The sequence below is a fragment of the Anas acuta genome, chromosome 3 (assembly GCF_963932015.1).
Source record: "Anas acuta chromosome 3, bAnaAcu1.1, whole genome shotgun sequence".
In the NCBI taxonomy this organism is placed as follows: Eukaryota; Metazoa; Chordata; class Aves; order Anseriformes; family Anatidae; genus Anas; species Anas acuta.
Genome location: NC_088981.1, coordinates 75,727,659 through 75,750,490, shown reverse-complemented (window position 1 = coordinate 75,750,490; position 22,832 = coordinate 75,727,659). Strand labels below are relative to the sequence as shown.

The window sequence follows — 22,832 nt, the reverse complement described above, 5'->3', positions numbered from 1 at the left end:
GACAGGTTCAAATTTCACATCTTCTACACTAATTCAAAGGAACCCTCCTTACTCAGCCATCCTAACAACCAAGTGTATAAAGTATTTTGCTCCCACTGCACACTGAATAAAAAACATAATAAATTTTAGCTTTTTATTGCAATTCCTGAGTGCAGCAAACAAGTTATCTGTATACACCATGGAAGATCATAAAAAATCCACACTGTTACTGTGATTTAATATTGCTATATTTCCTTATCGCCAGGAGTTTATTAATCTGAAGAGTCATCATTAAAAAGAGCATTGTGATAGCAAGCTCTTTTTCCTCAAGCTAGTTTAGAAAACGTGGGATAACAGGGTCCATTCCACCAGAACTTCATGACCATGGGTAAAATCCTTTAAAGCTTCATTTCTGAGCTGGACCTGTAAGCATGGATGGCACATACGCCAGCCCCAAGCCCACCAGGATGGGTTCCTGCAGGGCAGCTCCCTGTGGCCAGCCCCAAAACAGCAGCAAGCAGCATCTCAGGCTGAGCATGTGCAGGGGCCTGCAGGAGAAAGTTGCGAGGCTACAGCTCTCCAGCTGTCCTGTGATTTTGTTTGTAGGGTGAGTGACAAGCACTTCTTGTGTAACTGTGCTACAGCCCTCCTTTTTACAATGAAGTTGAACAAAGCGAGGATTTTTTGGTTTTATTTTTGAGATGCCCACAAGCTAAAAAGCATTTGAGTTGCAACTGAAAAAGAAACTGCTTTTGCATAAATAATAATGCCACCACCTTTTGAATGTCTGATACTGAACGACTGTCTGAAACACCAAGATAATAAGCCCACCTTCTAGAATAATATATACTTACTAGTCAGGTTAAACAGAAAGAGAAATCATGAAAGACCGTGACAGCTTCTTAAAAAAAAAAAAAAAAAGAAGTCAGCATGCTTCCACACTCTTCATCTCTAGAAACTAGGAGTCTTGAGGGAAAGGATTTACATGTCCTGGGAAACACACATCTGGTGTTGCCATTGTCCTCTCACTCTCCATTGTCCTTTGAGCAGCTTGTCCTCCTTTATGGTGCCTGGCACCAGCACCTAGAGGCCAGCCAGCTTGCAAGTCAGCCCAAGGATGCAGAAGGCACACTGGCACTTGCTGGTTAGCGCTTGCTGGTTATTTGCTGTTACACTTCACAATGCTGGACAAATGGAAATTGAAAACTCTGCAGAAAAGGCAGTTCCTGTAAAAAAGACCACCAGCAGCATCCACATGGCCCTCGTAAGCCAGAAGAGGAAAAGCATCTGTTTCAGACTGTGCTACCACTTATACCAGCAATGTTTTAGTCAACTGCACCGGGTTGATGTTGCATCTGTAAAGCAGTAGTTACTGTTACTCAAAAGTGCTGATTCCTTTTGCACTGCTTTAAATACCCTGTAACTATCATATTCTGCAGGTATGGATTATGTAAAAATTACATGCCTATGAGTATGTGGACAGATACTTAAGGTGTTGTCCTTACTAAGATAACAGACAGAAGGCTTCTGTTAGCAATTTGGATCTTTGGCTTCCTATAAACCCAAATGAAGACTCTGTAAATATTCACTATTAACATACTCTTATTTACATTAACTATAACTTACTGGCCAAACCATGCCTGTGTTTTTACAGACAAGTTACTCCTTTGACCTTTAATTAACATCTTGGACCAACTCATCTAAATTGGGATCCGAAAGGGCTCTTTTGTTTATTTCCAGCAATGCCACCAAATGGCAGCTGTGCCTCCCGTTACACAGTAAGAAGCAAACATGCAGGCTTAGCCATGTGCTAAAAACCTTCCAAAATCTAGCACAGGAGACAACTGGCTGTGCAGGGCTCAAACGGGAATTTTATCAAACTGGCAGAGCAGCCAGAAAAACCAACCACTCGCTCGGTTATTCAATTTTATTAAGTGCATCTTGAGCCAGTTTTCATTTTCAGCCACAGATTGCCCGCTCTGACTAACCAGTGCACTGAGCTGTAAATATGTATCAGTATTTTCTCAACATGCGATAATCCTTCTTGCCCAGCCGTGCTCTTGAGCTGTTCTGGGATTCCTGCAGATGAGGTTTCTTTCCTACTCATACACTACAGATACCCAGGTTTGCTTTGGAAATTGGCACTCGTGGATAGCAGAAATTAGAGGCTACTGTAAGAAAAGGCATCAGACACTCAACGTGCCTACAATAGCGAATCTTAAAGCTGGGCAAGGTGTCAAGCCAGAAGCACGGCAGCCCCAGGCCACGTGCCATGCATGTGGGTGATACAAGGTCTGTTTTGAACCCCTCTCTGGAAGCACTTTAGGACGTAACTGGAGAAGGAGCTAAGGTGGCCAGGTAGCTAAGGTCAGTGCCTAAAATTAAGTGGAATAAATCTGCACTTGCACATGCAAAACAACGTGCTCCCACTTACAAACACAGTCACTCCACATTTGTACACTGTATCTACTTCTTAATGATACCCATGGTTAAAAATGATTTAATGGCATAGCTTTATTAGGAAGTTTACTATATAAACCAAATATTTTTGCACATGCATGTCAACCAAAAAATTAATTTCAAATTCTACAAAAATATCAATAAATTCAAATTTGAAATATTCCTCCAAAGAAATTAAACATTTTGGCTTAATACTATCAAAATGCATTTTTTTTGCTTCTATTAAAATCCAATATTTTATTTCCAATTAATTTGATTAGAAAAGCCAAGTCATTTCTGAAAAGCACTGAACCTTTCTGGTGGATCCAACACTCAATTTACTTTAAAGGACAATAAATGACATATATACTTGTATGGCCATATTTAAGGAATGTACACACACATTTTCATTTTTCAATTTGCTACAACAGTCTTCTCATCTTTTTTTATTAAATGGCCAGGAATGTGAAATATTTTTTTTAACCCGTATGCAGAGATCAGTTAAATTCTGATAAACCTACTCATCCACAGTATAATTGTTTATTTTATTTATGAGAAATGTGTTGTTTTCCCAATACAGTGAGAGTTCACAGGCATATTCAGCATACCTCCTCCAATGTATGCATATTAATAGCTCCAGTATATACTGATAGAACAAAATTCTTGCATTTACCCAAACTGAATCCTTCTACTAATAGCATTTTTGTTGTTGTTGTCACAAAAGCAGGGCCACAGGACTACAAAAGACTATACAGTAAAAAGAAAGAAAAGTGAATATTGACTTGACAAATAAGCAGTCAAGAACTCCATCACAGTTACATGAGTTGTGTTTTTTTTTTTTTTTGCCCACTGCAGGCACACCAGAGTGAGATTTTCCATGCAAATCAGGAAAAAAGCCCCCCTCCCCTCCCCACCTTTTATTACTGTTCATAGTTTGCAGTATAACCTCCCACAGATAAGCACCATACAATATTCATTTTAGATGGTAATTACTTTCCTAAAAGATATTTCAAGGGAAAATAGTTCATCTGTATATTCCACACAGTTTTATTAGCTTAAATGAAAGGGGAAAAAATGAACCCAGCTATAGAAGCTTTCAATGGTGCAGCACTGGTTTCTCTTAATCTTTCACTTTACTAACACATAGTCCACCTATGAGGGCAAGATTATCTACACTTCTTTGTGTTTGTACTAAATCCTCATCCAGCCTCACCTAAATCTGCATGCTGGGCTTTTAAAGGGGTCAGGATGATGGGAACGTAACAGTTACCACTTTAAAACTGAAGTGGTGGGGAAAGTGTCTTGCAAAGATGCTATGAAAGGTATGAGTCATTTATTTTGACTGACAAATGATGTCTTTGTTAATACATTAATATAGAGCTAATTGGTCATTCATGTCCGTAGCATGCTACATAATTATAAGTAGCTCATGGCCTATAGAAAAAAAAATTAGATTAGTAAATTTATTTTCAGGGAAAAGACACAAAAGAAAAACAACAAGAGGAGTAAGGGAGGGAATTTCATCTCACGTAATGCATTTAGTGGAGAATTCCTACATTTACAAACCAGTACCAGCGGGCGAAGGAGGAATTAATCCATGCTGATACGTAGAAATGTGACAACTAAAAGATGTGCGCTCTTGTCTCCTTGAAAACATGCTTCAAGCAAGATCCTTGGCAAAAGTGGGGGACTTTAAGATGGTTGGTTGAGTTGACCGCTCACAGATGTGCTGACATATGGAAGCCAGTGCCAACGCGATACAACCTGTTGTACAGTGTCAGCAGTATAATGACAGAACAGGTTGAACTCCCGCTAATGGCCAGAAGTGGTGAAGGACAACTGTGACATCGACATGCATGCCTCTTATCTATTTCCTCGCTACTCATCTGGAGACAAATTGTAACTGCTTGGCTATCAGTTACAGAACTATTTTTCATGATGATCTCTCTCATATAATGCTTTTAATAATAAACACTGAACAGTACCATACATTGCTAAAGGGGAAAAAAAAAAAGTCCTCTAAATTTTAAAACTTTTAATTCCTATCTTGTATTTAAGGGAAATTAAGTTATGCTTTAAGAGCAAAATTTGGATACAATCACAGTCATTCAGTCATTTTGCACAGAGCTAACATAATAGACTGTCTTTAATAACAATCCTCTTGATGTCATCCCTCTGATAATTACTATCTTTGAGCAGAATACCCTAGAAATACCTAACACCTTGGAAAACTTTATAAACAATTAAGTGCTTGGAAACAGAACACAGAACATACTATGGGATTTATTTCTGGCAGTGCAAAATGCAGAGGAACTCTTTTAATACTGCAGTAAACTCCAGAGAAGCAAAGTAAAATGTTTACTTAATGTCAGTTTGAGAACAGAGATTTTGCCTCTCTGAAGATGACGTTAATCTCTCCTCAAGACCGATCAGTTACCAATAAATAGGTGAGGGGTCATTTTATACAAGTACAGTAATGCACAGGACTTACCTTTCTCAGTGACACTGTACAGTATCTATTTACTGCCAATGAAGAATAGCTAACTGAAAAGTTGTTCTGCTTGATTTTCCTAATCTTTATCTCAGACCTGACACAGAGACTTAAACATCCTGCTACCGTGAGGTGCTGGGCAGGAATAAACACGGGCTTGCCACATGCAACTCTAACAAACAACAAGAGAAGTGCCTGTCCCATCTTGATGGCACGAACGGATAGGATTTAGCTTTCCTTCTGATGTGCTGGATGATTTCCTTCATCTTATTCTGCCTCATCGTCCCCAAAAGGAAATAAGACACCATCACTTTCTTGAAATGCACCACAACACTGCCACATGAGCAAAAAGTACTGGTTCGAAGTAGCTTTCAACAGACGTCACAGGTGACATGCCAGAACAGATCCATTTCCCACTCGGCCTTCAGAGGGAAAATAAGGCTCTTTATACTGAGTAATTGAAACATCTTTTCTTCTTCTGTGGGTATTTGTTCCTGACTACCAGCTGGTAGCTAAGTAAAGGTCTTTCTGCATGAGGTCCAGTATTGCTTCAAAGAAGTTCTTTCTTTATATGGACATTTAATTCCTCTTTCTACCCTTAAGTCTTGATAATATGTTCAAAGGTGCTCTGTGATTGCAAATTCTACAGCTTAGTTATACAGAATGTTAAATAAATATATATTTTTCCCTGGCTGTAAATCTGTTGCCTTTCCGTTTCACAGACAGCTCCTTGAACTCTGATGAGGGCAGTTAAATAAGCATAGCTAATTTATCTTCTATCATTTACTGTGTTCTCTTGCTGTAACGTCTCCCTTTTCATTTCCTCTCCTGTCTGAACTCCTAATATTCAAGTCCCTCTTCACATGAAGTGTTTCTATCTTTGTCGCCTCTCCGTCAAGCTCTGAAGGAGCCTTATCTTGTAATGCTCTGTTCTGGTTACCGTGGACATTCCAGCTGTGGATACACCTCTGGTGGATCTAGTGAAATTACTGTTTTACTTCTTTATTATACCTACAAACAGTGCTTACCAACTTCACCACCACCACCCACTGCAAATACTTCTGCTTTCCAAAATGACGTACAGCTCTTCCTCTTGATTGGAAGAAGTGAACACAAAGCTCAGGAACAAGAGCAGATGATTCCTGCTAATGCGCATGACTTGTATATGCAATTAAGCTACGTTGAATTCATAAACCTCATCCATTCAGTTTTTTGTTGACTTGTTTGGAACTTGTGGAAACTGACAAACTGAACTGAAATAGACGGATGCAATCTCTTGAATTCTGCTGCAGGAGATGGTTCAGTCTCCTCTGTCAGAGCGCACCAGAACCTAACGCAGCACTGCCAGCACCATGCACGTGTGCACAAAGAGAGACCAAAGTAATTCTTGGCAACTGGTCAAAAAAACATCAACCCGGTGTTTGGCTGCCCTTACCCTGAAATAGCAAAAGTCAAACTGGAAAAATAAGGAAGCTGGAAATCTTTTTTTTAGAAGAGATTTTTCTCTACAGCAGTGTTATTTTAAAAGTATCAAAAGACTCCTAATTAACAAGAAAAATCCTGTCTCCTTCACTTCTTAAAATCTTGTACAACATTGCCTGTCTCCCCTGAGCATTTCTGCTCAGAAGTGATTATGAAATGCTCCAAGCATTTTTCAGGCTTCTCTCCAAAACTAATCAATAGTCCAACTACCTACAATCTCAATTTTGTCAGTCCCATATAAACCTCTATCTCGAGTTGTACTTTCTCTGCATAAGAAAACAATTAATACCCCCTGAGAAAAATAAATAAATAAAGAGCTGTATGTATTTTGTGAGACCATCAATAAAATCTTGTTAGGGAAGTATTTTTTCCTGCTTGCTAATGCATCTATATAGTACCATTATAAATAATTATTTGGTGGAGATTTTAAACAGCTTTTCTAACATTCTGTAAGTACTGCTTAGATTAATCACTTATATTTGCAAGACTAACTTGCTACACAAATCTAAGCTTTCATCCATCAATAAAAATAATCATAACAAATAAGGGAAAGAAAATTTATGTCCTCTTCATACATAAATGTTGCATTAGTCACTAAGTCTCTTGATAAGTCAGAAGTCTGCAGTCCTAATATTCAGAATAGTGGAAAACAAACAGAAGGGCCCTGTAGCTATGCTCACAATCTGTCCTAGCAAAACATCTGACAGCTGCAACACTAACAAAATTAACAGTGGATGAATTAGTACCAGACGCTAAACAGTTGCTGTAGAAAGACTCATCCATTTCTTTTCTTCTTCTCCTCTTCTTCAACCTGGCTACCCCACCACTTGATAAAATTAACACTTGGTATCATTTTTTCTCTTTTGTTATTTTATATAAAAAATGCACCACAAACACCCTTTCATACACAGGATGATGAACTTCACTCGGTGATCTCCCCAGACTCTTAAAGACGCAGCTTGCTGTTGAAAGGACTGTGCCCCAGTTCTCTTACTGCTTTTCAGCAGAAAGTATGCATCCACTTCCTGAGTGTTTTCACTTACAGGTTGTGGGAATCCACTCTGTCACTGCTGTCAGCTGAAGAAGGAAGCACCTGCTCCTTTTCTTTACAAGCGCCCTGTCCACATCTAGCCACATTCCTAAGTGCCTTCATCTGCTCCTTTCTTGCTTTTCCTTCCTTCCCTGCCTTCTTAGGTTTTCTTTCACTGAGTGCTTTTCAAACAATTTGAGTAAGCATGTCCAGTTCAAATATTGGCATTCACACTTACACTGGAACATCTGAAACAAGTAAAGTCTGAAATTTCTACAAGGGAATAATAATAATAATAATATATAAATAAACAACTCCAAGCATCAAATTCAAAAGTTATTCCAGTATTGAATTGCAAATGAGGGCAAGTGTCAGGTGTTAAATTATACAGCTACCTTTGCTATATTTTGTGTCAGCTGATCCAATATGAAAACATGTAACTGTTCAACTACCAGATTAATAAATAAATAAATAAAACCCAGACATACCAATTTATGTCATAAAGATATATAGATACAGACAGATAAAAAGCTTAAAATACAATTTTCTTCTCTGAGCTTCCAGTGCCTGCCCTGATAGATTTAGATAGCTAGATAAACAAAATTTAAGTTTATATATAAATACTACAGTTATGTCATCAGGGAAAATACACCATTTTTAAAGGATCAGCCTCCTGCTATAAATAAGAAAAATGTTTTTAGGAAATCACTGTGTTACTTTTTGACTAGAAAACATGCTATAACAGATCGAACAATAGATGGATGTAAGTATGTAAAGAAATTCTGCATACCACTTGCTTGACAGCTTCAACATTTCAATTATTCATGTGTGTAAGAAACCCAATAGGATTTGAAAGTAGCGATACCAAGCATTAAGTCTAAATACTTGTGACTAATTTGTGTGCGTCCCTATTTTGCACACTACAAGCAAATACTGAAAATAATGTCAGGGTAAAGGCAAATACAGGGCTGGAAGGACTGGGTCATTGACTCTGACTCCTGTTATCACAGACAAGTACATCCTATCCTATCTATCTTATCTGCTTCATAAATTCTTTACTGAAGGAAGGTACAGTCACATACTGTGTAATGGGACGCAGACAGTGAGATCTTGAGATCTGTGATGGGGAAGGAAGAAACCGAAAAACGAAAACCAAGCTGCAACTGGACTCCACAAACTTCTGTGTACCATATATAAAACTAAACAATAGAGTTAAAAGTTTTTCCCTGTGCCCTTCTCCCCTGGAGTTAGCTGACTTGTCTTCTCTTTTCACTTTCATCCTCTCATCTCTTTAGGAAAGATGTTTGCAATTTTACCTCCCTGGAAGCTTTTACAGTTCTAATATTCAAAAGTTAATACCCATCCCCATCCTCCTGTTTTAAGCATGTACAGAGTGTAGAGAGCCAGGTCATTCTACCTGAAAATGGAATGTTGTTGGAAATAGAACTGACAAAATAAAGATCTCATGTCAATTTAATGGAACAGAACATCCTTCATTAGCAGTTGAAATGAGACACATGATCTCTTTGCCTGGATCTGCATACATACAAATTGTGGCATTTTTTAGAAAGAAGGTACACTCAGGTAGAGAAGGTACACTCATCGCTTTTGTTACCGAACTCTTCAAATTATTTCACCTAGTACTGCCTAGAAATCAATAATTCAGAACACATCTGTACAGCAGTTTCAATAAAAGCTTTGAGTATTTTTGCACTCTGTACAGGCACGTCAGTGGCAGTTAGCCACAGCATCGAAATAATGTCAGCAAACCTCCAAACAGAAAAAAACAGGCATCTCTGCTCCAATGTACACCCCAGCAGGCAAATTAACCTGCATGGAATAACTGATCAGTAATGGGCTTTGGTAAATCATAATAGACTTCAGTGTGTTTTGAAGTACAACTAACCCTTCCCACTTAAGTTTTGCCATTAGAACCAAGCAGCATGTTCAAGACCCTGAATGATTATTTTTTTTTGGTCCTCTTAAACTAATTTTACTAACATTTTCAGTAGATCTGTAAGCATAGTAAAGAACAAAAACGTGTGTAAATGTATCTTACAGGATTTACTGCCTAGCTCATGTCTTTCAACTATTACATCCACTACATCCTTCTCCTACTTCTACCACTGCAGACTGCTGAATTTGCTGAAATTCTCCTCCTTTCTTGCCCATGTCATCATCAACAGAAGACTCAAAAGACCAAAACTTTCTGTCATAACTGTGCAGCCACTTACTGTCCCTGATTGCTTAACTTCCTGCTAACAGGTTCTGGCTGACATTTCATCGTTGATACATAAGCCAAGTCAGGAAAAAAAAAAAAACCTTGCAGTTTTGTGTGTTCTGCAAGGCTAACAAAAGTTAAGAAGCATGGATGAAAGTAAGAGATGGCAGAAGCTGACAGATACAGATCTGAACAGCAGAAGTCTGCTGCCCACTTAAAAAACGTTGAACTTTTAGCAGGTAGCTAAAGTATACACCTATCTTAAAGATGACAATACAACAACAAAAACTAGATATCTGAGATTTAGTACTGTTGCATCACCTGATGACTACACAACTACACACACGCACATACACAACGGGCAAATACAAACGAGCTCTCATTTCAAAAGTGCCAATGCCATTTGAAGTGCAGTGCATTGAGATTATTTTGCAATGAGTTTGCTAACGTGGGCTTCAGAGCATGTTCAATACTATCCTTTCCCTTCCACCCTTAACACTTACAGAGGGAAAGCTATTATTCCTATTTCATCATTTCCCTTCCATTTCTCTACTAAGATTTTGTTTTTATAACCACTTTTTTGACTCCTCCTAGAAACAGGAGGGGGAGTGAGGAAACAACATATTTTAACTTCCCTGTATGTTTTTCTTTCAAGTAGATGATACTAAACAGAGAACACTGCTATTCAAAGTCACTATAAGGACTTTTTATACACATGTCCTTTTACAGCTCAAAAGAGTAAAAAGGAAGTAATAGAAAAAATATTAAGTTTCTGAAGTGAATTTTGAGGATAGAGAAAAAAATAGTAACTGGTTTCTGTATCAGAATTAAATGATCTTCGCTCTAGTCTAAAAGCTTTGTATTAAACCCATATTTGCACAGCAAGGTTGTTACCCTGGAACTCTGTAGTAGTAAATTGGAACTTTCCTAACTCTCTTGCTGCTGAACACTTACAATTCCATTTAATAGTATTATAGCAAATAAATTAACATGCATGATTAACTTCCACAACTTTTAAGATGTGAGACTCAGCTGTAAGATCCTCCTAACTTTGTTTCTACAGCTTCTTTTACTTTTAAGGTCAATAATCAAATATTTGTATCAACTTTTAAATCGGTATTCTACAGGTGTTTTAAAAAGCAAGATTGTTTGCATCATAATTGAAGACACCTACAAAGCACCACTGTAAACATTTTCCACACCAAGAAACGGAGGCTTCTTTAGGGCTTGTAAGCTCTTTGCAAAAGCAGAGCTTTCCCGTTTAAAAGCTTACTCTTCTTTTTCAAAAAAAAAAAACAACACAAATCTTGCAGTATTAGCACAGTTTTAAGCTAATATACAGCTGTCAACTAAATCTGAAAGATTATGGTATTTTTTCTTTTGATTTTATGTCATCTTCTGCCCTCTTAAACCCTAGTGAAAGCCCACTGCATGTTAGCAGTTATGGGCTAGCACATACATTTCATGAAAAACAGGTACAACCCTGGAGTACAACAAGAAACCCTGCAATTTTACAACACAAATACATATGTGTTGTAATAGATATGGCATATTTAGAAATATATCATTGAAAAGAAAAAAAAAAGATGCTAACAATACATACTTTTGACAAAGCTGGCTGAACAATACTTTGGGAGAAAGAGGACCTCTTCCAGCCTCCCTCATGCTGTGAAGGAACAAGAACATCGCTGAAGTCAAGGGTCCAGGGCTAGAGAGGTTTACCACCAAAGGATCCTTCAAAGCAAAGGTAAATTGTGCATCAGATTTCAAAATGAGTGATAAACAGGTCTTGTTTCACATTAACATACTTATGAGAAAGAACAATGTGACTTTTAGTCTCAGAATATTAAAAAAGAAAAAAAAAGAAAAGGTTGATGTCACCTACATGATTGAAATGGTGAACGAGCAAGCTTATTAATTAAACAGTAATAGCCACAATACCTAGAAATTCTCAGTGAACTGGTGGTTAACCAATAATTTTGGAAACAGGCATGTCAATTACTAGAACAAAGTGTAATACAATAATGCTTAAGGTAAGAAATATGGATGAGTTTTTAAACAGGGAGTTCTTTTATTTTGCCAGGCTATGGGACACCAAAGCTAGCCATAAGGGAACCTTCTCTTGTTTCTTCTCTGAAACTAATTAGTAACACATTTTATGAAAGCTTACTTATTCTGTTTTTCAGAATGTAAATGCCAAGTGGCAGTTTGCATCATACACCTCTTGGTTTATCTGGTTTACTCCTGTGTGAATTGAGCCGAGAGCAGTATCCTGAAATCCTCACGCATCTGATGGCCACAGCAGCACCCCCTGCTCCTGTTGGAGGCAGGAGCTGGGAAGGCAGGGGCAGTGGTTCACAAGCAGAGGCCAGCAGCAGACCACTACAGGCCAGCTATTTTGGTGGGAGCAGGCAGAACTGGAGCCATGCTATGTCTCACCCAGCCCCTCCTGGTGTGAGACTCATACCACCAGGTCCCAGGGCTGCAGGAACCTGGCCTGTGGCCATCTGACATAGACTTAGATCAGGAGATGCTCCTCAGCTGCTTCTTGTGCTCCAAGATCACCAGCTCTCCCTTACATGCGGCCAGGTTCATATCTCATCACAGGGCTTACTTCTTAGCTTGTCGGAGTCTCACAAAAACAGACAACAGCTTCCAGACAACTAGAGAGACTGCCTCGTCCAAAAAACTGAACAAAACGTAAGCTTTGTGGATACACACAAATATCAAGTATTCATGTTACATACACTAACAAACCTTGAAAAATACCCTTTACCAAGCATGAAGCTAGGAGTTTCTCCATTACTATCTGTTACGCTACTGTAGTCCTCTAATCCTCTGTTGACATACAGAGACCAGAAAATGCATTCTTCGCTCCACAGATCTTATACCGTAAGCATTGTCATTAAACAGAGAACAAATCTTTCAACCTTACGGCTGCGCAAGGTTCACATTGAGCATAAACCAACATACCACTGCCTTCCTGAGCCTCCAGGCACAAACAAGCTCCAGACCTCAGTTGTGGCTCAGGAATAACTTAGTGAAACATGCTGCTGTTCAGAACTCCCATTAGAGGTAACACAGATAACAGTACAGTGAATTTCACACTGTCCTTGCCTGGAGAAGCTCAGCATCACCAACATCAACATTCAGAATTCTTTGAAATGTCACAGGTATCTGAAACAGACTCCCACCTCTCAATCCTTACCATCACCAGAAAGGTCACAGGAAACATCAGAAAAAGAAGAAAAAGCAAACAAACCAACAAAAAACCCAGCATCTGAAAACTGCCTTACTAGCTAGCAGAGGGAAGGGGTATTATCTTTACCCCACTTGGTAACAACTTATTGTGAAAACCCAAAGCTGTAAGAAATGACTGGGAATAGCAGCATATTATTTTGATAATAACAACTAGTTTCTTTCCCACATGCCTCAAATGAACTTGAGGACAAGAAATTTAGTCTTCAATAGAATTTTGTTTCTCTTGGTTTAATCCTCTGGCTGTGAAACATGCAGTAAATTTTACAAGCCTCATCAATGAAGAGCTGGAACAGACTGGAATAAAATATTTCATAAACACGTTACAGAGATAAAAATACTGTTCTCTGTATTATGTATGCATACTGAAGAAACGAAATGGGAAACAAAAATAAGCCACTCTTTCTTAAGGTCAGGTATTATTTGCTACTTCACTGCTACAAAATGTGAAAGGAAGTGATTATTTCCCCTCCTTCAGGGCTGAATAATTAGCTTTGTAATAGGAGTGTGTTCATGGATATCATCAACTGGCTAAACTATAAAGAGATAAAAACAAATGAGAGAATAAAGAGTATTTTGAACAGAGATGTGATTTCCCATTCTCTTGTTTCTTCCCATTTGCCCAAATTTGTATTTGTCACTGCACACTTACCAGTTGGGAGTCTGAAGTGTGACAGATTTTTAACTTTGTTCCTTTTTCCTTCATCTCATACATCAGTTCATTTAGTATGTGAGTCTGTGCCAAGTTCTTAAAGAAAAAAACAAAAACAAACAAGAAACTCACACTGATCTTTCAGCTATACAGTTTTCTTTAGTTATGGGTAGACAAAAACAGACATATTCAATAATGTACAACTGAGGTAATTTAAGTGAGACCACTAGAAAAAGCAGGCATCATCCTTGTAAAAGCTATCACTAATCTTAGGCTGTTTTGAAAACTGTATGTACTTCTGCTTTTGTAATTCTGAAATAGCTTCCTGGTAATAATCTTGTTATTTTTGTTGTACAACAAAGTTCATTTATTTATTTATTTTGGATGGTGAGGACATTAATATGAGAAAGCATTCCTTTCTTCTGAACTCTGCAGCCTCCCTCACAGTGCTCCAAGAAGCATAGGGGCTTTGCAACGCTTTAAAGCACCGCCTCTCTGAATTTAAGAGAAAAACCAACTCAACACATCTCAGCTTTTTTTTTCCCCCTTTATTTTTCGTTACTTTTTGCTGCAGATTGCTTCAGTTTCTACAATGCTCCAAGTATGCATAGAGAACAACCTGTAGTAATGCTACTCCTTACAAATGTACTATTTGGTGGCTAAGTTTTGTAATCACCACCCTTAACACTAAGTAAAGCCTGACAGTTTAGAACACCTTTGTAGCAGTTTTGTCTCATTTGCTCACTCCTTTCTGCAGATTTACAGGTGTCTCTGCTCAACCAGCAGGCATTAAAATGTTCCAATATAAAATCCAGTAGGGTTGCTGCTATTTTTAGGATGTTGGATTATTTATAGGCTCAAATCAATAAAAGTACATTGGTATAATTCATTCTCTTAATCTGGTCAGAAAAAAATATATAGTAATAAAAGTGCTTTTATAGCTGCATCCTCTGTATGGGCTTAAAATCATCACAACTCACTGTGCAGGCAACATTGGTGCTTGATAATTTAAATTATGCATAAAGTACCACTTTTCACACCCACCAGTATGGTAAATACCATGCATTACTCATGACTGCCTAATGCTGAACTACAAATAAAACCATATGCTAGAGTACAACCCACACACATATGCAGTGTGTAACATACTTGACATTTTCATTTGTCTCAGTACTTTGAAAAATGCTACTGATCCAGGAACTCTTTTCTGTTATAAAAGGAAATAGTGCTTAGATAGCCAGAAGTGAAAAGGACCTCCAGACAGCAGAATGAAAACTGGTAACATTCAGTACCTTTTATGAAGGCTACAGTTTATACAGATCAATTATTTCTGAAATCTATAGAGTGAAGACTATATGAGCTTTCCATCTTACCTGCATGACAGCATTAAAAAAGCATGTATTTCCTAAATTATTTATTCCTTTAACTGGAACTGATGCACCATTACCAGAATTTTTGCCTTTCAGTATTTCACTTGTTTCACTGTTTTCTTCACGGAGTCGTATGATTTTTGATGAACCTGTAATTAAACTATAGATTAACGTCACTAGGTAATTGTATAGTTTAACCAATTCAGTCCTTCCATGAATTACATTTATAGTTTTTGACATGTACTTAAGGATACCTTGATGGTACTCTAAGCTGCTCTGCATAGTCTTTAAAAAAAAAAAGAAGAGACATCAGCAGTTAAATCCCTGGAAAAAATCCTCCCCCCCAGCTATACGTAACTAGTAAATGCCTCCCACAACGAGATTGTCCCATAAGACTTAAACTTCTTCAACTATCTAAGCAATAAATAAAGTAAAACAGATTCTGTCAGTTTATTAACAATAGGAAGTTCATATATAGTGTCATTACACACACTAGAGACACCACACAAAGGCTGCTCCTTGGTGCATTTAAGGAGAGGTAACCAGAATTTACCAATTGAATACTGCAAGTCTCTATAAATTATTGTGCTTAGTTCAAGCTGTCTTGTACAGCTTGGTCAAGGTAACTGAACTGGAGCTGTTAACAGTTTTCCCAAATGCTACATTTACTCCTCCACCTACCTCCCTTTGTCACAGCCTGAGGGGTTGCTAGCACAACCCAAATGCATACAACGATGTTGTTTTAATTTTAAACCACAAAAATTTGGTGAAACTACAGTGGAATATGCTACCAGTATAACATCCATGGGTTTTCCTATTTCCCTTATTATTTAAATAGATGGAGGCAGCAAAGTTAGACAGTCATTAACTTGTAGCCTAGAGGTAATGGAAAGACTTGAGATAACAATATTTAGCCTGGAATTCTACTAGCAACTTTCATATTGTCATGGTTGCAGGACTAAATATGAACATTACTGACATCTGCAGTGTCTTAAATATTGATTAACAATGCATGTCAATGTAAACGAGTTATGGACTTAATAGATGCCAAGAATTGTGATGCTGCAATCTATGCCTTGACATATGAATTCATATATTTGTTCTAATGAGTTTCACATTGAAGTCTCATTAAAGCGTTCTTGAGAAATAACTAACCAGCCTATTTACATTAATGAAAGGCTCATGCCAAAAGGTTCTTTTATGTACATTCCTGCATAGTTTCTTACTTAGAAGAGGAAAAAAAAATAATTAAATAAAAAAGAAGTCATTAAAATATCTTTTTATCTGCAACAAGCCTCTGACGCAGTTTGTCTGCACCCTATAGTGCCATCAAGGCATAATTATTTTTCCAAATTGCATCTGAGTTTGTCAAAATGCAGTAAGAGGTGCTTTGCTGTTTAAAAGTATTTTTAAATGTTCTTGGTAATACTGCTTACGCAGCTTTAAAATATACTCCATTCCACTAATGTGGAGAATGAAGACAGTACAAGGGCAAAGAAAGAATAAATTCTCCTTGAAAAAGCAAAGAGATTTTGAATGCAATAAATGACAAATAGCTTGGGAGCTGCTCACACCCTAAAATAATCACGGTTTTACAGGCTATGTGTACTAACACTTTTTACTCAACATGCTTACAAGGGATATACTACAGCATCTGAAACTCTTCCATCCACAAAGAACTACAAAAGAATCTTATCAGGAGAAAGAGAGATCCACATATCTGCAACTTGAAGGCACTGCTCACTCTCAGAAATTTAATAATATAATTTGTGCCATACAGAGAAGTGCTGGGGAGAAGAGAGAGTTAAAAAAAAAAAAAAGGGCAAAATTGTGTAAATAATTTGTGTATTAGTATACCACAGTTGTTGCATTTATCCATCGGCATTCAAAAACATCTGGGACAGCATCTTAAAGTAAACAATGTTCACAAGGCCATCTGGACAAAACTGCAGGCAAAAATTAAAGCATAAGCATATGGAAAAGCAGATTTTTCTCTTCCCTTTAGCAGTACAGGATGACAAATGTCAAACCTAGATCTGTCCACGCTTCACTGTGCTACGCTTTGCAGCACCACCTGGCTCTCCTTGCACAGCCACCAAATAAGGACAGCACTGCCACAGCGGACCGTATCTGCAGGGCAAACCCGGTAAAAGCATTTCACTTCATGGTTAAATGGCAGCTTCACACAAGTAGCAAGGCTCCATTTGCTGAGCCTTACATATAAATTATTGAGAGAGGAAAAACAAAGCAAAAGCATCCAGTTTTGTGATAAGAGCCGAGTGAATACGCAGTTGTAAAATGCAGAGCATGAGAACCAGACATACGGCTGTCACAAATTAGTAATTAGCACACTGAGAAGTAGCAGTAAATTAAGAAAATGCCTGTATGTTGTTACAGAAGTCTAGGTGTCTCCTTTCATTACAAAGGTTTTAATTACTGTCCCTTGATTTTTCAATACTTTTTACAAGCTCATCTCAAATGATATACCTTTTTTTTTTTCTTTTTTTTTTTTGTATCTGTGAAAAAATCCTGACAGAAGTGGCACTTTGCCATCACAACCACTATCAGCTCTCTAGCTTACCCTGTGCAAACACTTTTAAGGACAAATACAGAGCCAGAGGAAGGAGAGCAGTGTTTAACTCGGCTCAGCATCCCCAGATTGGGGATAGATGACAGACAGGCCTAAAGCTGAATGTTTAGTTGACATGTGAAGAGTTGGTCAGTCTTAATAGAAGATGCTGGTGATGCCTGTGATAGCTAATACTTTACAGCTTGGGGCTGAAGGGTCCTTCTGCAAGATTAACCCAAGGCTACCAGCCTGTTATTAATCAAAGAGTAATACGTAATTTTTTAAAGTGAATTTGCACTGAACTGTTTCAGACTCTTCCTAACTGAATCCTGCAGTCCTGTGGTATTTTCACAGCAGTGCTTTGGGATATTAAAAGTGACTTTTAAGTCAGTATAAATACAAGAAGAATTTTAGCAAAAGGACTATCAAGATGTTTATAATTTACTGCTATCCATGAGGGCCTACAACTCCTGGCTGAACAGCATTATGAGAAAAGAAGTGCTTCCAGCCACCCGGCCTCACGTAGCAGTAGGTGTTATAAAGGAACATTGTTAGTTAACTCTTGTTAAGTGTTCCCTGGAGCAAGGTGGGTGAAAAGCAAGGAACTGACTAAATTCATAGCTTAATTTCTGTCTGTAATTCACTATTACATCTTTCAGAGTTAACACAGTTCCCCTTGGCATCTTTGCCTTTCTCAGACAGGGTGGGCATTGGCCACATGCAGGCCCGTCCCTTCATAACTGGGACAGCGTATTTGACAATTTGGGGGGGCTCACATTCAGAGTACACTTTTCTGTCAAGTTCCTTCTGCAGTTTTTCTGTAGAGGTGTCCTTTCTCATCCAGTCATGTGGGAAAAAACCCACCCACGCTGTGCCTTGATCACTGCAGCCTCCTTTTCTCTTGCAAAGGCTATCTTCCTCCACAGGCTCCCTGCCAAGACCATCTCCCAGCTCCCCACAGAGCTGGCCATGCCCCTCTGACCACCTTCCAGCACCTGCCTCTGGTCTGCAACAACATCCCTCCCCAGTGCTCACTTCTTGCACTCCCAAACAACTGCATTTGTGCTTCAGCACAGCCCTTGTGCTCGGCCATGCCACCCACCACTGTCCTTTCCTCCCCAGTGCTAGCAACCCCTGCCCACAATACCCACAGTAGTCAGAGGCTGCTCCTCTGCTACAGCACTGCTTGCGATGCAGAACAAGATCACACCAATGTTTTCTTAAGCTTTTCTACCTCCTCTCGCTTGGCTGTAGTCTTGTCTCATAGGCTCCGAAGGCAGGGAAATGATGGTTGCACAGCAGCAGCTGTACAGGTATGCAACTAAGATGTCCCAGCCCTACCTTTATACAGAGAATGATTCAGTTTCTGAATCACAAGAAGTCACTAGACCAGGTGTAAAAGCAAACAATGCTGGCACACCCACTGGCAAAAGACATTCAAAAAAATTAACACTGGTTCTGTATTTATTTGTTTTGCCAGTACTGCAAACATTTGCAGTGTACCTGGTCTTCTATACCTACCTTGCTGAAACTGAAATATGACTGGGGGTGCAGATGGTACGTAAGCAAAAATGTAACTGACATCCAATTTTTCTTTCAGCTGTGGCAGTAAGCATTTTTGCTCATCTTTTCAATGTGAGTGTTTTTTGTTTTTTGTAATTAAAAATGAGGTTCCAGGAATATGCACTTTTATTCCAAGGTCAAGCATTTTTTGTTGAATAGAGCTCTGGTACTTCAGCTGAAGGTCTTCACAGTGAAAGCAAGGTTAATAGATTTCTTTTCTTTTACTAAGTTCTCATCGTGCTATATTATGAAATGGTACTAAATTGTCAAGCACTCCTTTTTATTTAAAAAAAATTCATTTTTTTTCCAACACTGTACAAGAATGACTAGCTAACCCTCAAGAAAACAGCACTGTTCTCATCTTAAATGGTCACTAGTTTTAAATTTTAAAGGATTGATTTCTCTTATGGTGCTACAATCCTACCAAATTAAAGATTACGGACTACAACTTTATTTCTGTAATTCTGTCAGAATGTTACAAACTAAAAACCACATCTGCATAGTGTGAAAAAGCAACCTATTCAACCCTTGGTGTTGATGCTCTACGCTTAAATGACTTGTGCTACACCTCACAAGTTAAGTATGCAGACAGTAAAGGGAAGAACCTGCAGGTAAAAACATCAGAATGTTGATTTTATTATTACTTTTTTTAACAATAAGTAAATGTGAAAAAAAATGTATGACTGTAAACAGAAATATCTTTTTGCTGAAGTGTAACTCAGATTTGGATAGTCAACATATTCTGCATTATTTTGCTTAAGTTTAAATTATTCAAACTGTTTCTCCAAACAAGTTAACACTCATTACTTGTACTGTACAATCATATATTTTTTAATCTTTGCTTTATATTAATTATACCCATTAAACCATAAATCCAGTTTCTAAATTTCACCTATTGGCCAAAGCTGGGCAGCTGAACTTACTAGCAAAATCTCATTCCTCTGCTTGAACTTCTCAATAATAAAATTAACTACAGAATTTGAGAACAGATATTCCTCCTTCTCATTCTATTGCCACACAAACAAATTAACTGCTCTATAAACAAATTCAGTATGCAATCTTATGTCTTCAAACAATGTCTAATTTGGCTTTTATAAAAGCAAATATGCATTTTTAAGACCACAAAACAATTTATTTTCTCCAGCAAATGAGCAGACACCCAGCTAGCAATGTCTCAGCATGGTTCCTGTGTACTACATGTGCATTATGTCCATGTGAAGCTCGCAAGTGTGCCACACTGACAATACTGCACCTGCCTTTCTGTGAAAATCATCATGGCCTGCTAACCTTTTCCACAAAACAAATTTCTGGGTGGTACACCCTAGAAAGCAATCTTGCTTTATTCTTCCATCTTGTGCCCAACATGACCTCTTAACCAAACAGACTCCTCTACAGAGAAGGGGGAGGGAAAAAAAAGGGAAAAAAATAGCAGGCATGGCTGGGTACAACAAACCATAGGATCAGATGCGAAAATCACACAGCTGCAAGCATTCTTTTGGGAACCCAGCACTGGGATTTATCTCAATCGCTTAATGTAATTACAAAAGTCAGTCATGTAGTAGTAATGTAATTTGCACATTTTTACAGCTGAAGTGAAGTTGAATCTTTATGAGAGACTGAGTGAAAAGCAGGGATCCTGCTGCCACACTATTCCACCACATTAGTACCAAATGACAAGCATTTTGCTTTTGTTTATTTTCCAAGATGCATTAATTAGGAAATCTATATAACCCTCCCTTACATGTTTAAACTGATTATTTTATCTTTAAATGACTCCTAAACTTTCAATAATCAAAAAAAAATAATCCTAACAGCTCTCATCTGTTACTTATATCTATGCTCATACTGCATTTCTGCAGAAATTTCTAGATAATGCTATATGAATTTTAACGAAGCACCATGCCAACCAGTTGTTAGATTAGAAAGCAACCCAGATATAAGATAAATCTTTTTTGCGGTGCCACATTTGGGTATGAAAATTACGTAAATATGTTTGCTATGTTTGCTTTTTTTTTTTTTATTTGAAGGAAGCAGAAAAGCAATAGAATAAAAGCATGGTATCAATTTTTAAAGAAATGAAAGTAAGTTGTAGGAAACAAGCAGCATAAAACTGACAGCTAATAATTCCTATTTCCAGGGCTAAAGTTAGTAGTTTATTATTGACTTATATGCAAAATATATATATATTTTTTAAATCTAGGCCAACAAAGAATTTAAAGGATGATAGTTATACTGAAAATACTGTGGTAACATGAAATGAAATGCTATGCTTAAAATAAAATAAAAGATAATTTGTCAATGGTAGAGTTATTTTTCATTGTTATACTTTGTATTGCTTCTGGACAACAGAACAAATCAGGCTTTGATTTCAGATTTTATTTTTAAAAAATATTTAAAAGGCATTCTAGCTTAATAAATAAATAAATAAATAACAGTACTTCAGTACTGTTTGGAAATTTCTGCTCACACCTATTATTTATTTATCAACACATCAATGTTTCTTAGCCTCTTCCAGTAGGTAGCTGGGACCGAAGCAACCAACTGTGACGGGCAAGCTACTTTTTCCTCTTCCCCTTGCCACTCGAGAAAGCCCAGCAGAACATCTTTGGGCAGCTAATCCCAGAGCTCCTGATAACAGCAGTGATGCCTGACCAAGGGTTGCTGACTTCCAAGCATTGAGCAGAGGTGTGTAGGCTAAGAGTGGGTGGGCTGCAGCCTGCCTGGAAGGGCACAGGCCCTTCTGGAGCCATCTTGCCGAGGGGATGACCACTCAGCCACGCTGGTGCACAATGGTGCTGCTCTCACCAGCACTGGATCACTCTAGGGAGCTGATTCAGACCAGAAAAAAGTCAGCACGAATCCTGCCCCTCACAGTTCCCAAAGCAATTTAATGGAGAACAACCAGGAAAGACGGATCAGGAGCAAGCTGTAGGGCTTTTGCTTCTGAGGCAGCACTGCCTCAGAAACCTCACAGACAGTATGAAGTGCTGGGAATGTGGACTTTAGTTAGTCTGTCACTGATGTACAACTGTATTGCATTGCTCACTACCTTGTGTTCACAGTAAAAGCTCTGGGTCACTGGGTGCACTTAGTTACTGCTAACACCACGGATGGCTGCCACAGAACCTCGCTTTTTGAGGCACCACAACAAGCAGGGTGAACTCCATAGGCTACTGTCACAAACCATGTAACCACAAACTAAAACTGTTTAAATAGGTTTAAATCAATTGAGAAAAGAAAAAAAAAAAAAGTTTATTCCCTAAATAAAACCAATACATTCTAATTTCCAGTTATAGAAAGGAGTTTCCAGTTATACCTGGCAGATATTTAAATGAAATATGTTTCCAGAGTATCAAAATGAAACGCAAATACATATATAGAAGAAATATATTCTGCCCTGTTCTACTATAAGCAGTTGATTTTAAAGATAAGCTTACTATTTTCTGAATTAGTTTGGAATTTTAGTTGCTTAATTTAAGACATTTCACAAAAAACTCCTAAGCACCATACTCAGAAAACTTTAAAGGTTTTCAAGTTTCACAAAATACGAATCCAAAACATGAAGCCCAACTAATCATATAGCTTCTGAAAATCTTATCCAGAAGTTCAAAAATGGAATTAACTAAAATAAACACTAGAGCTTTTTAATCTGCAAGCAAGCTACAACACCCATTTATTACTTTATGTAAAGTGAAACTGAAACTGTGAATGAGTGAAATCACATACTGTATTTTCATTGTTCCAGGCAAAAAGATGCAAAAAGTAGCAATTCATCAAT

The 22,832-nt window shown here is 37.9% G+C and overlaps 1 protein-coding gene across 6 annotated transcripts in view; it reads right to left on the bottom strand.

Moving 5' to 3' along the window:
• USP45 (ubiquitin specific peptidase 45) overlaps positions 1–22,832 on the bottom strand; it is a 53,956-nt gene that overhangs the window by 18,104 nt on the left and 13,020 nt on the right. For 5 of the 6 annotated variants that reach the window (XR_011095182.1, XR_011095183.1, XM_068677855.1 and 2 more), the window contains exons 6-8: positions 14,926–15,071; positions 13,553–13,648; positions 11,246–11,376 (exon numbers count right to left, since the gene is read on the bottom strand). Coding sequence is in view for 4 of the 6 variants with exons in the window: in XM_068677855.1 (XP_068533956.1) it covers positions 11,246–11,376; positions 13,553–13,648; positions 14,926–15,071 (373 nt within the window). In the remaining 2 variants the exon portion in view is untranslated. Of the gene's footprint in view, positions 1–2,475; positions 7,695–11,245; positions 11,377–13,552; positions 13,649–14,925; positions 15,072–22,832 lie in introns of those variants that run through there. The other variant, XM_068677860.1, reaches the window with a different exon arrangement.